Source organism: Carcharodon carcharias, chromosome 20 (assembly GCF_017639515.1).
Source record: "Carcharodon carcharias isolate sCarCar2 chromosome 20, sCarCar2.pri, whole genome shotgun sequence".
NCBI classification, from domain to species: domain Eukaryota; kingdom Metazoa; phylum Chordata; class Chondrichthyes; order Lamniformes; family Lamnidae; genus Carcharodon; species Carcharodon carcharias.
In genome coordinates, this window is record NC_054486.1 from 93,605,533 (window position 1) to 93,623,546 (window position 18,014).

The following is an 18,014-nucleotide window of genomic DNA, read 5'->3' on the forward strand; positions in this document are numbered from 1 at the left end:
TCAGTACACTGACATTGCACATGGTTAGATTAGCTTAAATGAATGGCCAGGGAGAGGGCATAATTGGGGGTTAGGTGTTGACTTTCTGATGGGAGATGTGGTATATCAGAATTATATCAAAGCAGCATGGTGGAAAGGAACCATATAATCTGCAGCAAGTGCAAACGCATCCGTTCCAATCCAATTATAAAGAGCACAAAAAATGGGTCTTTTCGATCTTTCGGTCTCCTCAATTCATAGTTTCTGATGCATCACTACAGTGATGTCACTATCGTGATGCATAGTGCATAGACACTGCAATGATACATTAGCCCAAGTTTGAGAATTGAGAGATGCCTGCTGTCATATCAGATTGTACTGTACAATGCTAAATGCAGACTGAGGACAGTCAGACTGTGAGATAGGTTTGCAAGAAGAGGTTGAATTTGAAGTTGTTTGAAACCATAATAAACTTAGTTATTATTCCCGATCCAGATAATGCTGGAAACTCTCAGCAAGCCAGGCAGTATTTGTGGAATGAACTTAAGAAAATTGGAGTGAATCATTTGATCCATCAAGGCAACTTTATCCAAAGTCCTCATATGCTATTTATGTCAGTAACTTCACTCCAATACCATCACCTATCGACCTGCTGCTTTCAGCAACACTAAGGGCTGAATTTTACAGACCACCAGTGGGTAGGAAAGCAGGCAGGTGACCTGTAAATTAGGGCACTGTGCCATTGGCTGGCCCACTGCTGCTGGCCCACCTGCCCCCACCATGATTTTACATGTGGCTTGAGAGGCATCAGATAGGTCACCTTAACTGAGGCCCTTAAGTGGAAAATTAATGCTGCTGCTCTGATTTAATGGGTGGCAGAAAAGGCCTGTGCCCTACATGCAGCCTGACAGGTTTAACCCTTCAAGCTGCTAGTCCCAGATGCCAATCATAGGTCCATCCCCACAGTTTTGCCTCCTCACGTTCAACCTACCCTCCTGCCCTGTCCATCACACCTCCCTCACTGGGGCCTCACAGCCTGGTCACAGCGAGATCCCAAACACACCTGAATGTCCAAACCCATTCCTGAATACCACCTCTATGGCCTACCTGCAGTACCATCAGTGGCCACCATACCTGCTGGCTTCCAATTGGTCAGCAGTTCAATAAGGCAGGATTTCCTCCTGGAGATAGACAAGCCCTGCCTCATCCTAATTAAAGGACTGTAGCCCGAAAAATTAAGTGGGGCAAGTCAGCTAAATGGATACGGGCTAGCCCCTGACATTTACACTGGGGTGCAGGGAACCTAATTTCAGGGTATAATCCAACCCTAAGTTCCTTCCCCTCCTTCATGTGTGCTCTGTCCAAAGGCAGGTCCTTGGCCCATTTTCTGCTGCTGCTTCATCCTGAGCCATTTTCTTGGCTGTTTTTTTTTTCCCAGTGGTGGTTTGTCATTGACTTCCACTCTAAGGGGCAGGGTAAGGAGGCAGGTCCAAAGTCTACCTCAGCTGAAACAGGAATCAAAGCCACGCTGTTGGTGCTATTCTGGAACACATGCTAGCCATCTAGCCAACTGAGTTAACCGGCCCCATTCCTTCCCTGATCTCTCCTAAGAAAAAGTTGAAGTAGTGCTATTACTATCACAGAGCTCCTGAATGTCCCTTCTCGACAGGTATCAATCCAACTTACTTTTAAAGGTCTCAGTTGAATTCCATATTAGCTACTTTCTCTTGGAGTCCATTCCACATATGCACAATTATGTTTCATAACAGCCATGGCGCACTTTGTAGCACATATCTCTGAGTGAGAAGATTCTGGGCTCAAGTTCAACTCCAGGACTTGAGCACAAAAATCAAAGCTGACACTCTAATGGCATACTGAAGGACTGCACTATCATAAGTACTGCTTTCAGGTAAGACATTAAACCAAGACCCCTTGTGCACTCTCTCATTTGGATGTAAAAAATTCCCCAGGGAATGTTTTGAAGAAAAGCGGGGCAGTTATCCCAGGTGTCTTGGTCAATATGTGCTGCTCAATCAACATCACTGAAACAGATTATCACATTGCTGATTGTGAAAGCATCTTGTGTGCAAATTGGCTGCTGCTTTTCCAATATTACAGCAATGACAACACTTCAAAAGTACTTCATTGGTTACAAAGCACTTTGGGATGTCCCGAGGTTGTGAAAGGTGCTATATAAGTGCAAACCTTTCTTTTTTCTTTAAGGATACATTAAAGATTGATTCCAATTCCATTCAGTTTAGCATCCTGCTCCCCGAGTCTTAACATATTTTCCATCCCATTTAGGGCAACTTAAACTATTCTTGACTTCATAATGGTCAATGGGTCATATACTGGTTTAATAAGATACTCGGTCTGAGCAGGTCATTTTCCTGCCGTCATGTTACAAGTGCAATGCTTAAAGATACCAACAGGGATAAAATGGGAGACAAAATTATTGGGTTGGTTAAAAAAAAACTTTCTCCAATTTAATTCATAATACCCAATTTAAAAAAGCCTGCTTTACAGTGACATCAAAGAAATACTACTTCATAACTGGTTATACAAATTTCAGAAAATAAAAAAAATCTGTGTGAATGACACAGAGATGCCTTGTAAAATCACATCAACGATAAACACATTACATTATTTTGGGTGAGAAAAAGGTAAATTTCAGAAGCCAAGTTGGTTGGTATATCTGGACAGAGCTTACCTGCAGTTGGATCATCAATTTGTGGATGGGCTGCACACCAAGTTTTTTGCAGCTTAATTTGTAGGATGTCATGATCTCCTCCACTGTAACACTACCAGCTGCAACATAGAATAAATGAAATTAGCAACTTGGTGGTTCTTTGGTCAAAGTAGATGCTATGCAGGAAATGTGACAATTGGACGTGGTATAAATCTGCATTGTAAACGCCTTGGCATTATGCCAACAGAAATGTTTACATTAAAAGCTTTTCCTGGCTTTATTTACTGCAGCAGCCAGCCTCAGTATAATTGACCAACTCATCTTAAAATCACTTCCAGTCCAGAAGTACCTATTTACACAGCCTGGCTTGAACTGATCTTCTCTTTAGGGCAAAACCTTGTGCATGTGTAATTACCACCATGTGTCAACTTGTCTCCAATCAAGAAAAGCATAGACATTGTCTAAACATTTCAATTAACTCCAGTTAGGTTGTAAAAGAAGTCAGTTGATCGAAAACACCTCCCCCTCGGTGCTTTTGAAATCGTAGTTTGATGCTGCACTGGGGATGTACTGCATTGTGAGATTACCTCCTCGAGGAAATTCTGTATTGTTTTTCTGGATTCACACAACACTGGAATAGAATCCTCTTTACAGCAACAGTAAAATTGCAACATAAATGCAGCCTTAGTTGTTCATGTAACAGGCTGGACTGATCCAATTTATTGGTTTGCAGATCAGTTCACCCCTAAGAAACAAACTGGAATAACTTACGTTTTGCATCTTTTTGGCAATAGGGTCAACCATGTGCAGGGCTGGTTAGACCTATCATTAAAACAGGGTACATCTTCAAAGTGGATGATAAAGCAAAGGATACAAAGTTAGTACCAACAGCAGGCAGCCCAAGAACCTTTATTTTATGAACATTTCTAAAGCATTGTAGACATTTTAGAGCATCTCAGTTCATCAAATTCTGTTTCTATGAAGTCTCTGGAAACTGTAACAATGTTTTAAAGCTCAGACTAAGTGATTCTGTTAATTTTGCTGTGATGACAGCAAAGCAGTGTTAAAAGTTGAGATTAAAAAAAAAGATAACTCCTAGTTATTTTAACTTAAAGACTATTTAATGCACAGTTAGGATAAAATATTTGTCTTGCTCAAAATAAGCAATAAGAGGGCAGCAAAGCTGCATGCTGCCTTACATGGTACATATTTACTATTCCTATTGATTTCAACAGGAGAGAAAAGTATTGCAAATCTCTGCTGTAGCAGATTACCTCTACAAACTAATTAGTCCATTACTTTTATAACATACCCTGATTATATTGTTACATTAACAATCCTATCAAGGGGAGCTATGGTAAACCCCAGCATTGAAGTAATTCCTTTCATTACAGTACATTACATGCTCACAAGGGGACCACAACCTTAATTATACATTTAATTTAAAATACATTTTATGAGAAAACTGAGATACACCATGTAAATGGAATGATTTGGTTGGAAGTTCCCTTTAGTCCATAAACATGATACTCTTTCTTTTCTTCAATAATTCATGAACGTTGCTGTCTGGGAACAGCTGTAAACAGGAATGTTGTGTTCCCATCTTTCTTAAAGAACTTCTGAGTCAGTTTTTAAAGAAAGTTAGAGAAATACAACTTTGTTCAATGTTCTAGGCAACATTCTGTATCCACCAACGGAATGTCATGTGGTTTCAGAGTCAAGCATTTTTCACGTTATGATACCATGGCAAATGTTCCGTAACGTAGCATAAAATCTGTCATGAAAAAAAATTGAGAGCTAAGCTCCAATAGTCTTATAACAAAGACAAACTTCTAATTGAAGGAATATAATGAGGATGGGAAAGGGAGGTAATTGGGAATTCTTTAATTTAAAAATTAATTTACAAATATGCATATTTATCAATTAGTACATTGATTTTTGATTTAATTGGAGTGAATTACTAAATTAATAAATACCTAGATTTATAGATGAATAAATTAAGCAAATAGGTTTTTGATTAATTTTCAAAATTATTTAATTTCTAAACTATTTAATGCTGGCTCTGAAATTGCTTCATACACCATAGAACTGTAAGACTTTAACTGCTAAAGTTGTTCAACCTCATATCATGGGTTTCTGCGTCTCAAATCCCTGAGTGCATACCTCCACACATTGCACAGAATGGAACATTATTACTGCTCATCAAGGCAAAGAGGAAAGTTAACATTGGAGAATGGACTTTTTCTCACTTTTGGTGCAGAGTGTTAACATCAAACATTCCTGGTTAGTTACAGCATGGATCTGATTCAGAGTGAAATTTGCTGTACCTGTCCTATAAACCTGCTGTAATTCTTGAGAAGAGAATCTCTTACTCCAACAAATTAGGTAGCCTTATGGGCACTATGTGTGACGTTGACAATTAAGTGCTTGCTTTTAGGGCAACTTTGTTCTATGTTCCTACGTGAGTTTGAGATTGGACAAACTCAAGCTCCGATTCGGACCTAGTGAGTTTTCCAGTCAGCAGTCAGAATCATCCATATTAAGAAAATTCCAGATTTGATTGCTGGTTTTTGTTGAATTAGCAGATCCCAATCAGGAGGTATAAGACAGGGGACTGGATAGAAGGGGGGAGTTAGGCAGGGCGAGCACAATAATTGTCCTTATCAGCCTTGAGTTAGGGAGGAGAAAATTGATAATGCCTTTAACATAATGCAACATCTGAAAATGTTTCACAGGAGCATTACCAAACAAAGTATGGCACCAACCCACAAAAGGTTTTCAAAGAATTTTAAGGAGTATCTTAACGGAGGAAAGTGAGGTTGAGAGAGGAGACATGTAAGGAGGACAATCCAGACCTTAAGACCCAGGCAACTGAAGGCATGGCCACCAATGGTGGAGCAATTATAATTGGAAATGCACAAAAGACTGGAATTAGAGGAACACAGATTTCACAGTTGGTTGTAGGGTTGAGGAGATTACAGAGATAGGAAGGGGAAGGCCAAGGAGGGATTTTAAAACAAGGATGAAAATTTTAAAATTAAGATAATGCTCCACTGGGAACCAATGTAGGTCAGTGAGCCTAGAGCTGATAGGGTACTGGAACTCGCTATGAATTAAGATATGGGCAGCAGAATTTTGGATGACCCCAAGTTTACGGAAGGTATAATATGGGAGATCAGTTAGGACTGCATTAAAATAGTTGAGCCTAGAGATAACAAAGGCATGTATAAGAGTTTCAGCAGCTGTTGAGCTCAAACAGGTAAAGCCAAGCGATGTCCCGGAGGTGGTCTCATTGATTAAATGAATATGATGTCGGAAGCTCATCTCTAGATCTAACGTGACACCACGTTGTGACTAGACTGGCTAATTAATCAGTCTGTTCCCGAGAGAGAGAGAGAGATGGAGTCGATAGCTAGGGAATGGAGTTTGGAGCAGGGATCAAAAACAATGGCTTCGGTCTTCCCAATATTTAATTGGAGAAAATAACTGCTTATCCAGTCCAGGATGCTGGATAAGCAGTATGATAATTTAGCAACAGTGGACAAGTCAAAAGAGGTGGTGGTGCGGTCGAGCTGTGTGTCATCAGCATGCTTAACGCTGTGCCCTCAGATGATGTCAGCGAGGGGCACCATGTAAAAGTAAAACAGGAATAGGCCAATTGCTTTCCAGTGGTCTCCTGTGGACATCCGATGAAGACATGAAGATGCTCAGTTTCGATGCATTACACAGCCAGAGGCTACAAGTAGTCAGTGGGCAGAATCTTCTGGTCCCGCAAGCAACAGGAAGCTTGATGGGCGGGAGGAATTTAATTTGGCAGGAGGCCAAAAATCAGCTTCCTGACATCGGGACGAATTTTAGAAATTAAGTTCTCTGGACTTTAAAGGCGGGTTAAAGGTGGATTGAGTTTCCTGATGAACAATGCCAGGAAGCACTTTTGCATGCATTGGCATGCCATATATACTCATTAAAAGGCCAGCTTGCTGGAATTAAATCCCCCCCATACCCCCAACCCCAAAATTAAATTCCCCGTCAGTCAGAAATTTAAACATTGACATTTACAACTGCTTTACAAATGGCATGCACCTGGCAAGCTTGACTTCTCCTATGACTTTGAGTAGATGCTGCTTTGACCATCTTGGGGACCACTCGCAAGTTCAGCCTCTTAACTTAGATCGAGTGCTGATAGGGCAAGCTGCATGAGGCTGGACATGGGAGGCAGCCTAAGGGTGGAAGGGAGGGAGGGTGACTGGGGATGTCAGACTGCCTGGGGCGGGGGGGAGGGGGGGGAAGCTCTCTGAGGAAGGAAGACAGACATGTCTGGGGAAGATAGGGAGGCAGCAAGGGAATGCAAGGGTGCAGGGAGATAGGATGGAGGGAAAGGCCTTCTGGTCCCACAAGCAACAGGAAGCTTGATGGGCTTGAAGACCTTTATGGGTCTAGGGGTCCTGTGGTTGAGTGGGGGGAGGGGGAGGGGGAGTGAGTGTTCTGGGCAGGGATGGTGGTAGAAAGATGGTCCTAGAGGACAGGGTTAGTGCTGTCTATGGTGAGATCAAGGGGTTGAACGAGAGTACTGGGCAGTAGAGGGAACAGTCACAGTGGGAGGGAGGAGTGGGATGCAGTAGAGTGGCAGGTCCAGGTAATAATTGGATAATTAAAGGTTTCTTGAGAGGGGGGTGGGGGAAAGTCATTGAAACAGATGAAACAGGTGGCTTAGATAATGGTATGGGTCAGGGTCAGGGTGGGCATGGGGTCAGTAATGGGTGTAGGCTCAGGGAGAGAAGGTATGTGGAAGGTGATGGTGATAGCTGCATAGCTAATGAGGGGGAGGTCCAAGGGTGACTGAGGGGAGAGGAACAATTATGTTGGATGGGTCAAGGGTGATGGGGAGGTAGGTGGGTGATAGGAGATGATGGACTGAGTCTTGAATTTTGATAATATTTTGGTATCCTTAGCTATACAATGCTGTCACTCTGAAACTGCAATCCTTTGAAGTGGGGGAAGGGTTTTTACAGTTTAGTTGTGTTCTTTTCTCTATGGTGAAGCCCACATGGCAGCAAGTTTGCTCCCTAACTCATGGGTCTCATAACATCAAGACCACAGCAAGGTCTGGAGCTGCCATTCATTCTGCGCGATTTGCCACCTGCTGCTATCAGTCTGAAGGTGTGGGGGGGAGGTGGATGTCCCCAAAGGGCATGGCTGGTGGGCGGCAGCAAACTCCAAACCTCCATCCTCCCAGGTGAATGGTCATGGCTGACAAGAGCTCACGTGGTAAGGCTTTCTACGCTGCCAAGGCAATGGTCTCTCTATAGAGACTCGGACGTCATGGAGGCAAGCTGAAAAATCTGAGGGAGGGTTCTCGCACATGGCTGTCATCACCTCGGTCAAACAGCAATGTCTTCATGCACAGCCATGCATGAATGGGAGGAACAATCATCTCTGTTCCTCCAGGATGTCTTTCACCTGGGAAGGATGGGGTGTCTAGAAGGATGCCATGTCTAGACAGAAGCAAGGCATAGAGCTTAGCACTAGATTGGTGGCTTTGAGATGGAGGCAAACCGGAAAAGAATAAGTTGACTAGATTCATCACTGCAATTCATTTACAAATCCACTGAGGCCTAGATGATGCAGGCTCCCGGCAACCCTGCCTTTCTACTGATTCTCATCCAGGTGTGGAGGAGGAGAGACCTGCACAGGTTAGCATAAAGCCAAGAGCAGCAAGAGTTCTTAAGAAGGTCAGGATGTTCGTGGCCAAGGGCTTTAGCCCGAACTTGGGTCAGCTATTTACAGATATGCGAAAGGCGATGCCAGAGGTGCCTCAGAATGTCCCAGAATGTGGTTGCTTATATCTGCCAGCTTCTCTATGACAACATCCAGCCACAAGGATTTGGAAGCAATCCCATGCCAGTGACATTAAACCTCATCGCTGCCTTAAACTTCTTTGCCAATGGCCCACACCAGGGCTCCACTGGGGACCTGTGAAGCATCTCCCAGTCAGCGTCAAGGAGGTGACAGATGCCCTGATCAGGACAACTCACCACTTTGTCCAACTCTGCCAGGATTCCAAAAACCAAGCTGCAAGAGTGTTAGGTTTTGCAGCAAACACAGTTTTCCTGCAAGTGCAAGGGGCTATTGACTTCAAACATGGGGCCTTGATAGCTCCCTGGCAACAGCCAGTCACATTCATCAATAACAAAGGTCCACCCTTTGAACGTGCAGCTGACATGTGATCACAGAAGACAAATCCTACATTTTTATTTTGTTCCCAGGAAGCTCTCACAATGCTTTTCTTTCTGACCCACTCCCAGGTGCCACAGGTTTGTGAAGGACCTCGGCAATTGGCTGGCTCCTTAGGGACAAGAGATTACCCCAGAAGGTCTGACTGATGACACCAGTTCACCATCCACACAGCATTGCTGAAGAGAGCTACAATGCCGCACATGCTTCCACAAGGTCCACGATTGAGCAGAGGATAAGCTTCCTAAAAATGAGGCTCAGATGTTTGGACCGCTCAGGTGCAGTGCACCAAAATTTGGGTGATGATACTTATCACAGAGAATGTCCAGGATCATGATTGTCTGCCACTCCATGTTGGGAACCTTGTTTTAATACTTTAACATATCATTATAAGCCCTAATATAAAAACAAAAAAACTGCGGATGCTGGAAATCCAAAACAAAAACAGAATTACCTGGAAAAACTCAGCAGGTCTGGCAGCATCGGCGGAGAAGAAAAGAGTTGACGTTTTGAGTCCTCATGACCCTTCGACAGAACTCGACAGTTCTGTCGAAGGGTCATGAGGACTCGAAACGTCAACTCTTCTTCTCCGCCGATGCTGCCAGACCTGCTGAGTTTTTCATTATAAGCCCTGCTTGCCAGAATCAGAAAAGAGGAGAGGAGGCGCCTGGCTCGGCAAAGGGAGGAACACACCCCTCAAGATGAAGGGGTGGCGGGGCCTGCTACGCACACAACTGAAGATCCAAAGTGAGCCATTCCTCATAGGCTTCGCTAGACCCAGGGTCTATAGGCAACGCTTGTCATTCCTGCAGATGACTGAGAACCAGTGTCGCTGAAAGCTGCACATGTCTAGGGAACTGGTCATTCACATATGCCACTCGCAGCAGCATTTGATGCCACAAGGACCTGGAGGGCATCCACTGCCAATGGCTGTGAAAGTGACCACAGTGCCAATTTTTATGCCAGTGGCTCCTTCCAAGGCTCCACAGGTGACCTGTGTGGGATCTCACAAGCCTCCACAGACAAGTGTATCCAGGAGGAGATGGACACCATCTTCGCAAAGGCACAGAACTTTGTGCTTTTCACCTGGAATCAGGAAAGCCCAGAAGCAAGAGCACTGGGATTTGCGCATATCTCAGCTTCTCCACAGGTGCAGGGTGCCATAAACTGCACTCACGTAGTGCTCAGATCTCCAGGGCAACAAGTGGTCAACTATGTCAACTGCAAGGGCTTCCACTCGCTGAGTGTCCAGCTGGTGTGCGACCACCACAAACACATCCTGCAGGTTTGTGCATGATTCTCAGGGAGCATCCATGCCTCCTACATCCTTGGCAGGTCCCAGATTTCTGACATCTCCCAGGATCCAGAGAGGCTACAGGATGGGCTCCTCGGGAACAAGGGCTACCACAGAGGACATGGCTGATGATGCCTGTGTGACGACCTCAGACTGCAGCAAGGCGATGGTATAATGAGGCTCATGCCATGACCCAGTGGAGGAAACAATTGGCATCTTGAAAATGAGGTTCCAGTGCCTCGACAGGTCCGGTGGAGCACTGCAATATAGCCCACAGAGTGTGTCGCACACCTTCATAGCTTGCAGCACGCTACACAACCTGGCGCTGCAAGCGGGGGAGGACCTGGCTGAGGAGGAGATGGGGGAGTTGCATGTCTCCTCCAATGAGGCGGACATCGAAGGGGATGATGGTGATGAGGTCCTCAAAGGCGAGGATGCTGGCCATGAGGCTATTGCACAGGCCAGATGAGGCAGGCTGGCTCATAACGCAAGATTCATGGAAGTTGATGACGAGATGCAGTGAAAACAGTCCTGACATCCTCACCTTACATCTGTGAATGCTTGACTCCTGTGTGGCTGATGGCAGCGCACATATCTTCAGTGCCCAGGCTCATGTTATGTAGATGCAGCGGAGGTCCTAATAGTGGCTAGACCCCAGGAGGGTGTGACAACATGCAGTAACAACACTCCATAGATCTTCACATTGCCTCTGTGAATGTCTGACTCGTGTCTGGCTGAGGGCAGCTCACTTGCGCTCTGTGGTCAGGGTCATACCATGGAGTCACAGCCATGAAACTTTAAATGCACCTGATCATTTTTCAGCCTTCAGCACCTGACCCCTTCAGGAGTACACCATCACCGGTCACAGGTGCTGAAGAGATGGGGGCCAGCCCAAATTCAAGGGTGCTGAGAGCACCCAGAGAGGATGATGGAACTCTGTGATGCCTGCCCACGACATTCTGGCAGCAATGGCAAGCACATCGAGGTGCAGGCATCAGTAATGTGTCCGGTGAGTGTGAAGCTGGACCATCACTTTGGTCTGAAGGTAACACTGCACAGGGAAGAGGCCCTGAGCTGAGACCCCTGCCTTTAATTTGTGCAGGAACCAAGGTTTCAGATCTGAGTGACACGAACACTGCTCATCAGAATAAGGGGCCATAGGCAAGGAAACATTCTTGGGAGTTTATTTACAATAGCGAACATTCTGTGCAAGTGGTTAACACCGTACTCAGGGTTTGCAATTTCATCTTCTTAACCTTCCTAACCCTGCTGCTACATCTTGGTGCTCCCCCGATATCTAAGCGGATGTGGAGGCATCCAGCTGCCTGCTATGCCATGTCTGTAACGACCTTGGCGGGTGTCCTCTGGAGGGTCAAGACCTGGTGGGCACCGGCCTGCTTTGGGTATCCTGCTGTGAGCCAGCTGCACCCTCCTCAAGCTGCTGAGCTGGAACTGCAGGGGCCACAGGAAGAGTGGGTTTGGATCGGCCAGACATTTCTGGAGTCACCTGGGTGGATGGCCCTGGGTGTCAAGCTGCTGGTCTTCCTTCCTCTGGGTGCCCAAGGGCCCCTGGTTGACTGCTTAAGGAGAAGGGAAGCTGGAGTGAGATCGAGCTTCCCCCCACCCCTCTCTATAGTGTCACAGATGTCCTGGACCAAAGTCTCCATGGCAGCTGCCATGTTGACCTCGGTGCATTGGTGTGCCAGTGCTATCACCTCAGGCTGAAGGTGGATGGACTTCTCCCTTGTGCCTTGCAATCTGAAGAGTGCAGCAGACGTCTCTTCCTGCTGTTCCCGAACTTGCCTTTGCAGCTCCAGCAACTGAGGTATGACCCCTCATCTGACTCGGACTCAACAGATTTCTGGCCTCCTGCAGTCTTCCGAGTGCCAAAAACCTAGGAAGTCCCTGTCTCCACCTGGATCAGACAGTGTAATGTTCTCACTGGATTGTGACTCCGAGGCGACTCTTGATCTAAGTCCCACCGAGGTATGTGTCTCTGTACAGATGTAGGGTGTGGGTGAGCGCTGTGATGGGTCTTTAGTTAGGCTGTCATCAGATTCTTCTTCTGAAGTGCCTCCGGGGCTTAAGTCGAGAACCTGGCTTGTGGACCTCCTTGGCTGCTTCCCGAATCTGCCTTCGAAAGCAAGGAGAGAAAATTAGTGCATGGCAGGGGACTGTGGAACTGACTCACAGCACGGTGTCTGATGAATGTTGCACTGCTGGATCCTCACTTGGTTGAGCACCAATGATCTCACCGTCAGCACAGGAACAGGCCAGATCATCGCCGGCCAGCTGGATGACTCTATTTTCAAAGTCTGTGAGGATCTTGGTGCCGGGCATTCCTCCATCAGTCTGCGACCTCTCCCTTTCATTGTGTGCCAGCTTGTCCTGCATAAAGACAAATGGAGAGAGTGTAAGCAGGGTGCCTGCCAGGCCAGATGGGAAGGATACCTGGTATGAATGGGTACCGAGTGGTGCCATGGACGAGATCAGGACGTGATCCGCAGGGCAGCAGAAGGTGTGTGTGAAAGAGTGAATGGTGATGTCCCTTGAACTGGCAGTGAGTGCAATCCCTGTGGATGTGTGATGGGTTTGTAACTGTATGAGTTGAGGGTGGTGAGAAGAGTCACTTACCCTGGCGGAACAGAGGAGAGCATTCATCCTTTTTTGCCACTGGGTGGCTGTCCTCTTTTGCAGGGCATTGGCACTGACCACCGCTGCCATCGCCTCCCATGATGGACTGGTGACCTTGCTTGCTGGTTTTTGCCCAGAGCCGGGTTAAAGGACTTCATGGCAGATTGCCACTGTGTTCAATAGGCACTCGAGTGAGGCATCAATAAATTTGGGGGCAACATGTTTCCTCCCTTTGGCAGCCATGACTTTCCAGCAGCATTCTATCCTATAGAGAGTGCTCGCTCTATGCAGGGGGGCCCTTTAAATATGGCACCCAGATTACTCAAAATTGAGGTGATGATGGGACAGGTGAATCAGAGGCCAGTGATCCGGCATCTTTCCCGTGAATGCATAATTATTGAGGCAGGACACACTGGGTAGGGGATGATACGGTGTGAAATCCCCCCATTGCGGCTGCAGGTAAAACGATTTTTTTCATGCCCCGTACTGCATTTGTACAAATCTGGGATGATTCTGTCCATCAATTTCAGAGGTCAGAACATGGTGAGCTGCAAGTAATGGCTTGCATTATGCATGCCCAGGCTGCACACTCACAAATGTTGGCCACTGTTAATCATGCACATGTGGGATTATTGAGTAATCACTTGGTTGATAACATGAGGGAACTGAATCTATAGGAGTTAATTATCACTCTGTTAGGGGCCCAAATTCCACACCTTTAAAAGCCCATGACCATTGAAGCAACTAGCGGCAAGGTGGGATCCTGGAAGCTTCCAAACTGTGCACGTGAACATATATTTACCCATACTAAAAGTATATACAACGGTTGTACACCATGCCACCTGAGTGTCTTCAATACTTCTTTATCTTTCCTTCCCAATTAATATGTCTGGGTGCAACCCCGACATTCACAGCTAAGCTGGAGGCAGCCTGCTGACTGCTACACCCTATTAACTGTGATGATTTTGGTGGGCATCCTCTGGTGGCCCAAGGCATGGAGGACTGTGGGCTGCTAAAGGTCTCCTGCACAGGCGCAAGCATACCCTCCTTAGCCTGAACTGATGGAGGCAATGGGGTCACTGGCAGAGGGAAGGTGGAGCTGCAAAGGAATCCTTGGAGTGTCCTTGGATGAAGCCCCCAGGGTGCCTGGTTGGTACTCCTCCCTGTGGGTGTCTGATGTCCACTCCCTGACTCATTGAGGAGAAGGGTCACCTGCAGGAAGGTGGGGGCCCCATCCCCCTCTTGCCACTTACCCTGGCAGAGCTTAGCAGATTGTTCATTCATTTCCTGCACTGCTTTGTGGTTCTTTGTTGAGCCGCATGGGCACTACCCTTCATTGCCACATCCACCCAGCCGGCCTTGGTTGGGTGAGCTTCCATCCCTGGGAAACAGTGCCTCCCACCTTTCCTGGGTGGCCTGGAGGAGAGTCTCCAGGGAGGCTTCGCTAAAATGTGGGGCTTGTCTGGTCTGTGACATCCTGGTCTCAACAGAAGCCAGAGCTCCTGGCTTGCAGTGAATGAATGGCTGTCTGGGCGCCCTTCAAATATGGCGCCCAAACCTTCGACCCCTTGAGGTAACGGTGGGTCGGTGACTTGCTGCCTGACCCTGACACAAGATTCTTCGAGGTCCCCTCAGATGTAATGAACTGTTCAGCCCAAGATTGCTCGTGGTCAGCCGTCACACCTACCCCAAGTGGAAATCGCTTCCACTTCTGCACCGACCACTGAGGTTAGATTCCAGAACAGGAGATTCCAGTCAGTGTCTGGGCTCAGTTATGAATGGCGACCACTAGGGCAAGCCTTTTGAGGGTTACCAGTACCTGTACAAATATAGGAAACCAACACAAGAAAAGGAAGCACAGGAAAAAGAATTGTTGGAGTAAATTATCAATAACATGAAAAGGGATTGCTCAAACACACTTCACTTGTGGACTCTTACAAACAGCAGGAGAAGGAGACATGCATCCCAATATTCTGATAGAGTTGAAACCAAAGACTCAAAGACTAAAAGCACACTGTGTAATCTCACTATACCACCAACATCCTTTGTAAGTATTTCATATAATTACTGCAGTTTCGCAATGTTATAATGAATAATGATTCTTGATCCAAAACTTAAATTAGTGCTAACTGCAAAAGCAAAGAATTTTGCTTTGAATATTCAAGCATCAGTATAATATTTATTTATAATGTCCCAAGTGGAGGTTTAGTGCTACACAGAAGAACTTGACGCACGAGATGGATTTTAATTTTCAGATGATTGCATGTATCATAATTTTTCAGTATTATACAGCATTGCAGTGTAACTTTGAGAATGCTCATGGTACCGTTTTACCATATGTCTAAATGCTTAGTAACTATATTTCTTAGATCAAGTCAGTGCTAAAGACAAGACTCTTTCCGTCAATATATGTTTTTATTTGACTAGAAAAACATCATAAATCATTTTAATGGGAATACATTATTTATCTCTAAACAGCTGCTGAAAATAGTATCTATCACTATAAGCTTTCAGTTTTGGAATTATGATTTATATAAAGCATAATAGTGATGGTATGATTTCATTTGTACTATGTCCCTTTGAACTGTGAAGAAACAGCTGAAGAACAAATAACCTTCCCAACTTGGCAGACCTGTTTGTAGTTCAGACAATCTGAGGTAGCAATACATCAAATATTGACCTTCATTTGCTTTATGAGAAGGTAAGTGTGGATTTCTCGACAATGGGCATTGCTGTATCATTTATTGCCCAACCCTAATTGTCCTTGAGAAGGTAGTGGTGCGCTGCCTTCCTTGAACCACTGCAATCAATGTCATGCAGGTATATGCAATGGTGTTAGGAAGGGAGCTCCAGGATTTTAAGCTAGTGACAGTGAAAGAACAGCGATATAGTTCCAAGTTGTGTGTCTTGGAACACAACAGGATGTTGTGTGGCTTGGAGGGGAAATTGCAGGTGGTCCATACATCTGCTGCCTTTCTCCTTTTAGGTGGTAGAGATTGTAGATTTGGAAGGTGCTGTCGAAGGAGCCTTGGTGAGTTGCTGCAGTGCATCTTGTATTTGGTAAACACTGCTGCCACTGAAAGTCGATGGTGGAGGGAATAAATGTTCAAGTTGGTTGATGGGTTGCCAATCAAACGGGCTGCTTTGTCCCAAATGGTGTCAAACTTCTCGAGTGTTGCTGGAGCTGCAGCCATCCAGGCAAGTGGAGAGTATTTCATCACACTCCTAACTTGTGCCCTGTAGATGGTGGACAGGTTTTGGGGAGTCGAGGTGACTTGCTTGCCTCAGCATCTCCAGCCTCTGAGTGCTTTTGTAGAAACAGTATTTATATAGCTAGTCCAGTTCAGTTTCTGGTCAATGGTAACCCCCAGGATGTTGATAGTGGGGGATTCATTGATGGTAATGCCATTGAATATCAAGGGTGATGGTTAGGTTCTCTCTTGTTGGAGATGGTCATTGCCTGGCACTTGTGGTGTGCCTGTTACTTGCCACTAATCAGCCCATTTAAAGGTGCTACCATCTCCATCGAGGTGGAGGATTTGAACTCTCAATGTTTTTTTGAAAATCACATCTCTTTAAAGCACCTTGGGACATTCTTCTACAGTAAAGGCGCTATACAAATGTAATTTGTTGTAGTTTCCTATGTAACAACAGTGACTAATCTTCGAAAGCACTTTGTTGGCTGTAAAATGCTTTGTGATGTCCAATGATCATGAAAGGTGCTACATATGTGCAAATATTCCTTTTTTTCAAAAACATCTGATCAGACTTGCTTAGCAGTATCCAATAGTTTGTAGCACAAAGATTTAACTTTAGTTGAACACACTTGCAGAATAAAGTGTTGAACTTACCAGTTTCCCATGGACTCCTGGGTTCTGCTGATCCAGAAACAATCTTTCCCCCTGGTGGAAAACAGACACGTTTTGCAGGTTTAGTTTTCCATCTGTTATTTAGACTTGTACCCTGTTGCACAGAACAGACATCTTTGGCATCCACATTGTTAGAGGATGCCGGTGCTTGCAGCTCTCCAGCGTAGACTTTTTCTGTTGCATCCATCTCATTGTTCATAGCCTGATGTGAAAACACAGTCATAGCGTTCTCTAGTTTCGTAGGACAGTCCATGTGATATCTTTCACTGTAGTTTAATAATTTAATAAGAAACTGAAGTTCACATGAACCTGTCCGTGAAACTAGAGAACTCCACATTCACTTCATCTTCCTCACATTTTGCCAGCGCAAATTATTTTCTTTCATAAAGTAAATGTTTAATTACATTTTTATGTGTCCATACCTTGTAAACGTGTTTTTTTTTTCCCTTGAATGTTTGATGCATAATGGAGTCATCCAAATGCGTATGGGGTGAGTGAACCTATACCAAATACTGCCAACTGTCATTCTATTGTCAGCAAATGTAATGCAGGAAATAATTTAAAGATACAAAATTTGATCTAAAATAGATCTGCTCTACTTACCAGATCCATGATTAATTTATGCTTTATGAATTTTCCTTGCTAACTTTCCTCCCCTGTGAATGGTTATTGGTAGTAATTGATCTACCTCCATGTCCTGCCCCTTGTCAGCAGTAATAGTTTACATGAACGAACAGCAAGATTGAATAGACAAGGCAATTCCAGAATGTGCAGTTAACACCAATGATAACGCCTATTATGCACTTCAGTTAAAGAAAATTCCATTGTTAATTTTGTATCTTCCACAGCTTTTACTTTGAACCCATGGAAAAAAAGTAGGTTGAGAGGAAACTTGATCTTGGTATTTAAATGCAAAAAGGAAGAAATGATGTAGCGTGGGTCATTTGATCTTTTTGCCTTCATGGGCTGTACAAGTGCATACCGTAGGGCCATGGGTGCCAGATGTAAAGTTTAAATATATTGTCCCATTATTTTACCAAGTCTCAAGTTGCTGATATTAACAGATTTTTTTGTCATAATAATGTAAGAATAGTATTTCCAAACATTAAACCTGATAAACTATCAAATATGAAATAAAAAGTGCAACTTAAACCAAGTTAACTGGACTTCAAGGGCCAAGTTGTCAGGCCAAGTTGGAGCACCCCTAATTGAGATACAAGTGAGTTAACTGTCTTAAACAATGAGCACAGAACAAGAAAACATGGGTCCAAAAAACACAAGAAATTAGGAGAAAATTGCCTATATTTACTGATTA

At 44.9% G+C, this 18,014-nt stretch overlaps 1 protein-coding gene across 1 annotated transcript in view; it reads right to left on the reverse strand.

The window, feature by feature from the left end:
- si:dkey-288a3.2 (protein phosphatase 1 regulatory subunit 37) overlaps positions 1-16,922 on the reverse strand; it is a 91,786-nt gene extending 74,864 nt beyond the window's left edge. The window contains exon 1 of the mRNA XM_041214214.1: positions 16,682-16,922. Coding sequence (XP_041070148.1) covers positions 16,682-16,922 — 241 coding nt within the window. The remainder of the gene's footprint in view (positions 1-16,681) is intronic.
- Between the last annotated feature and the right edge of the window lie 1,092 nt (positions 16,923-18,014).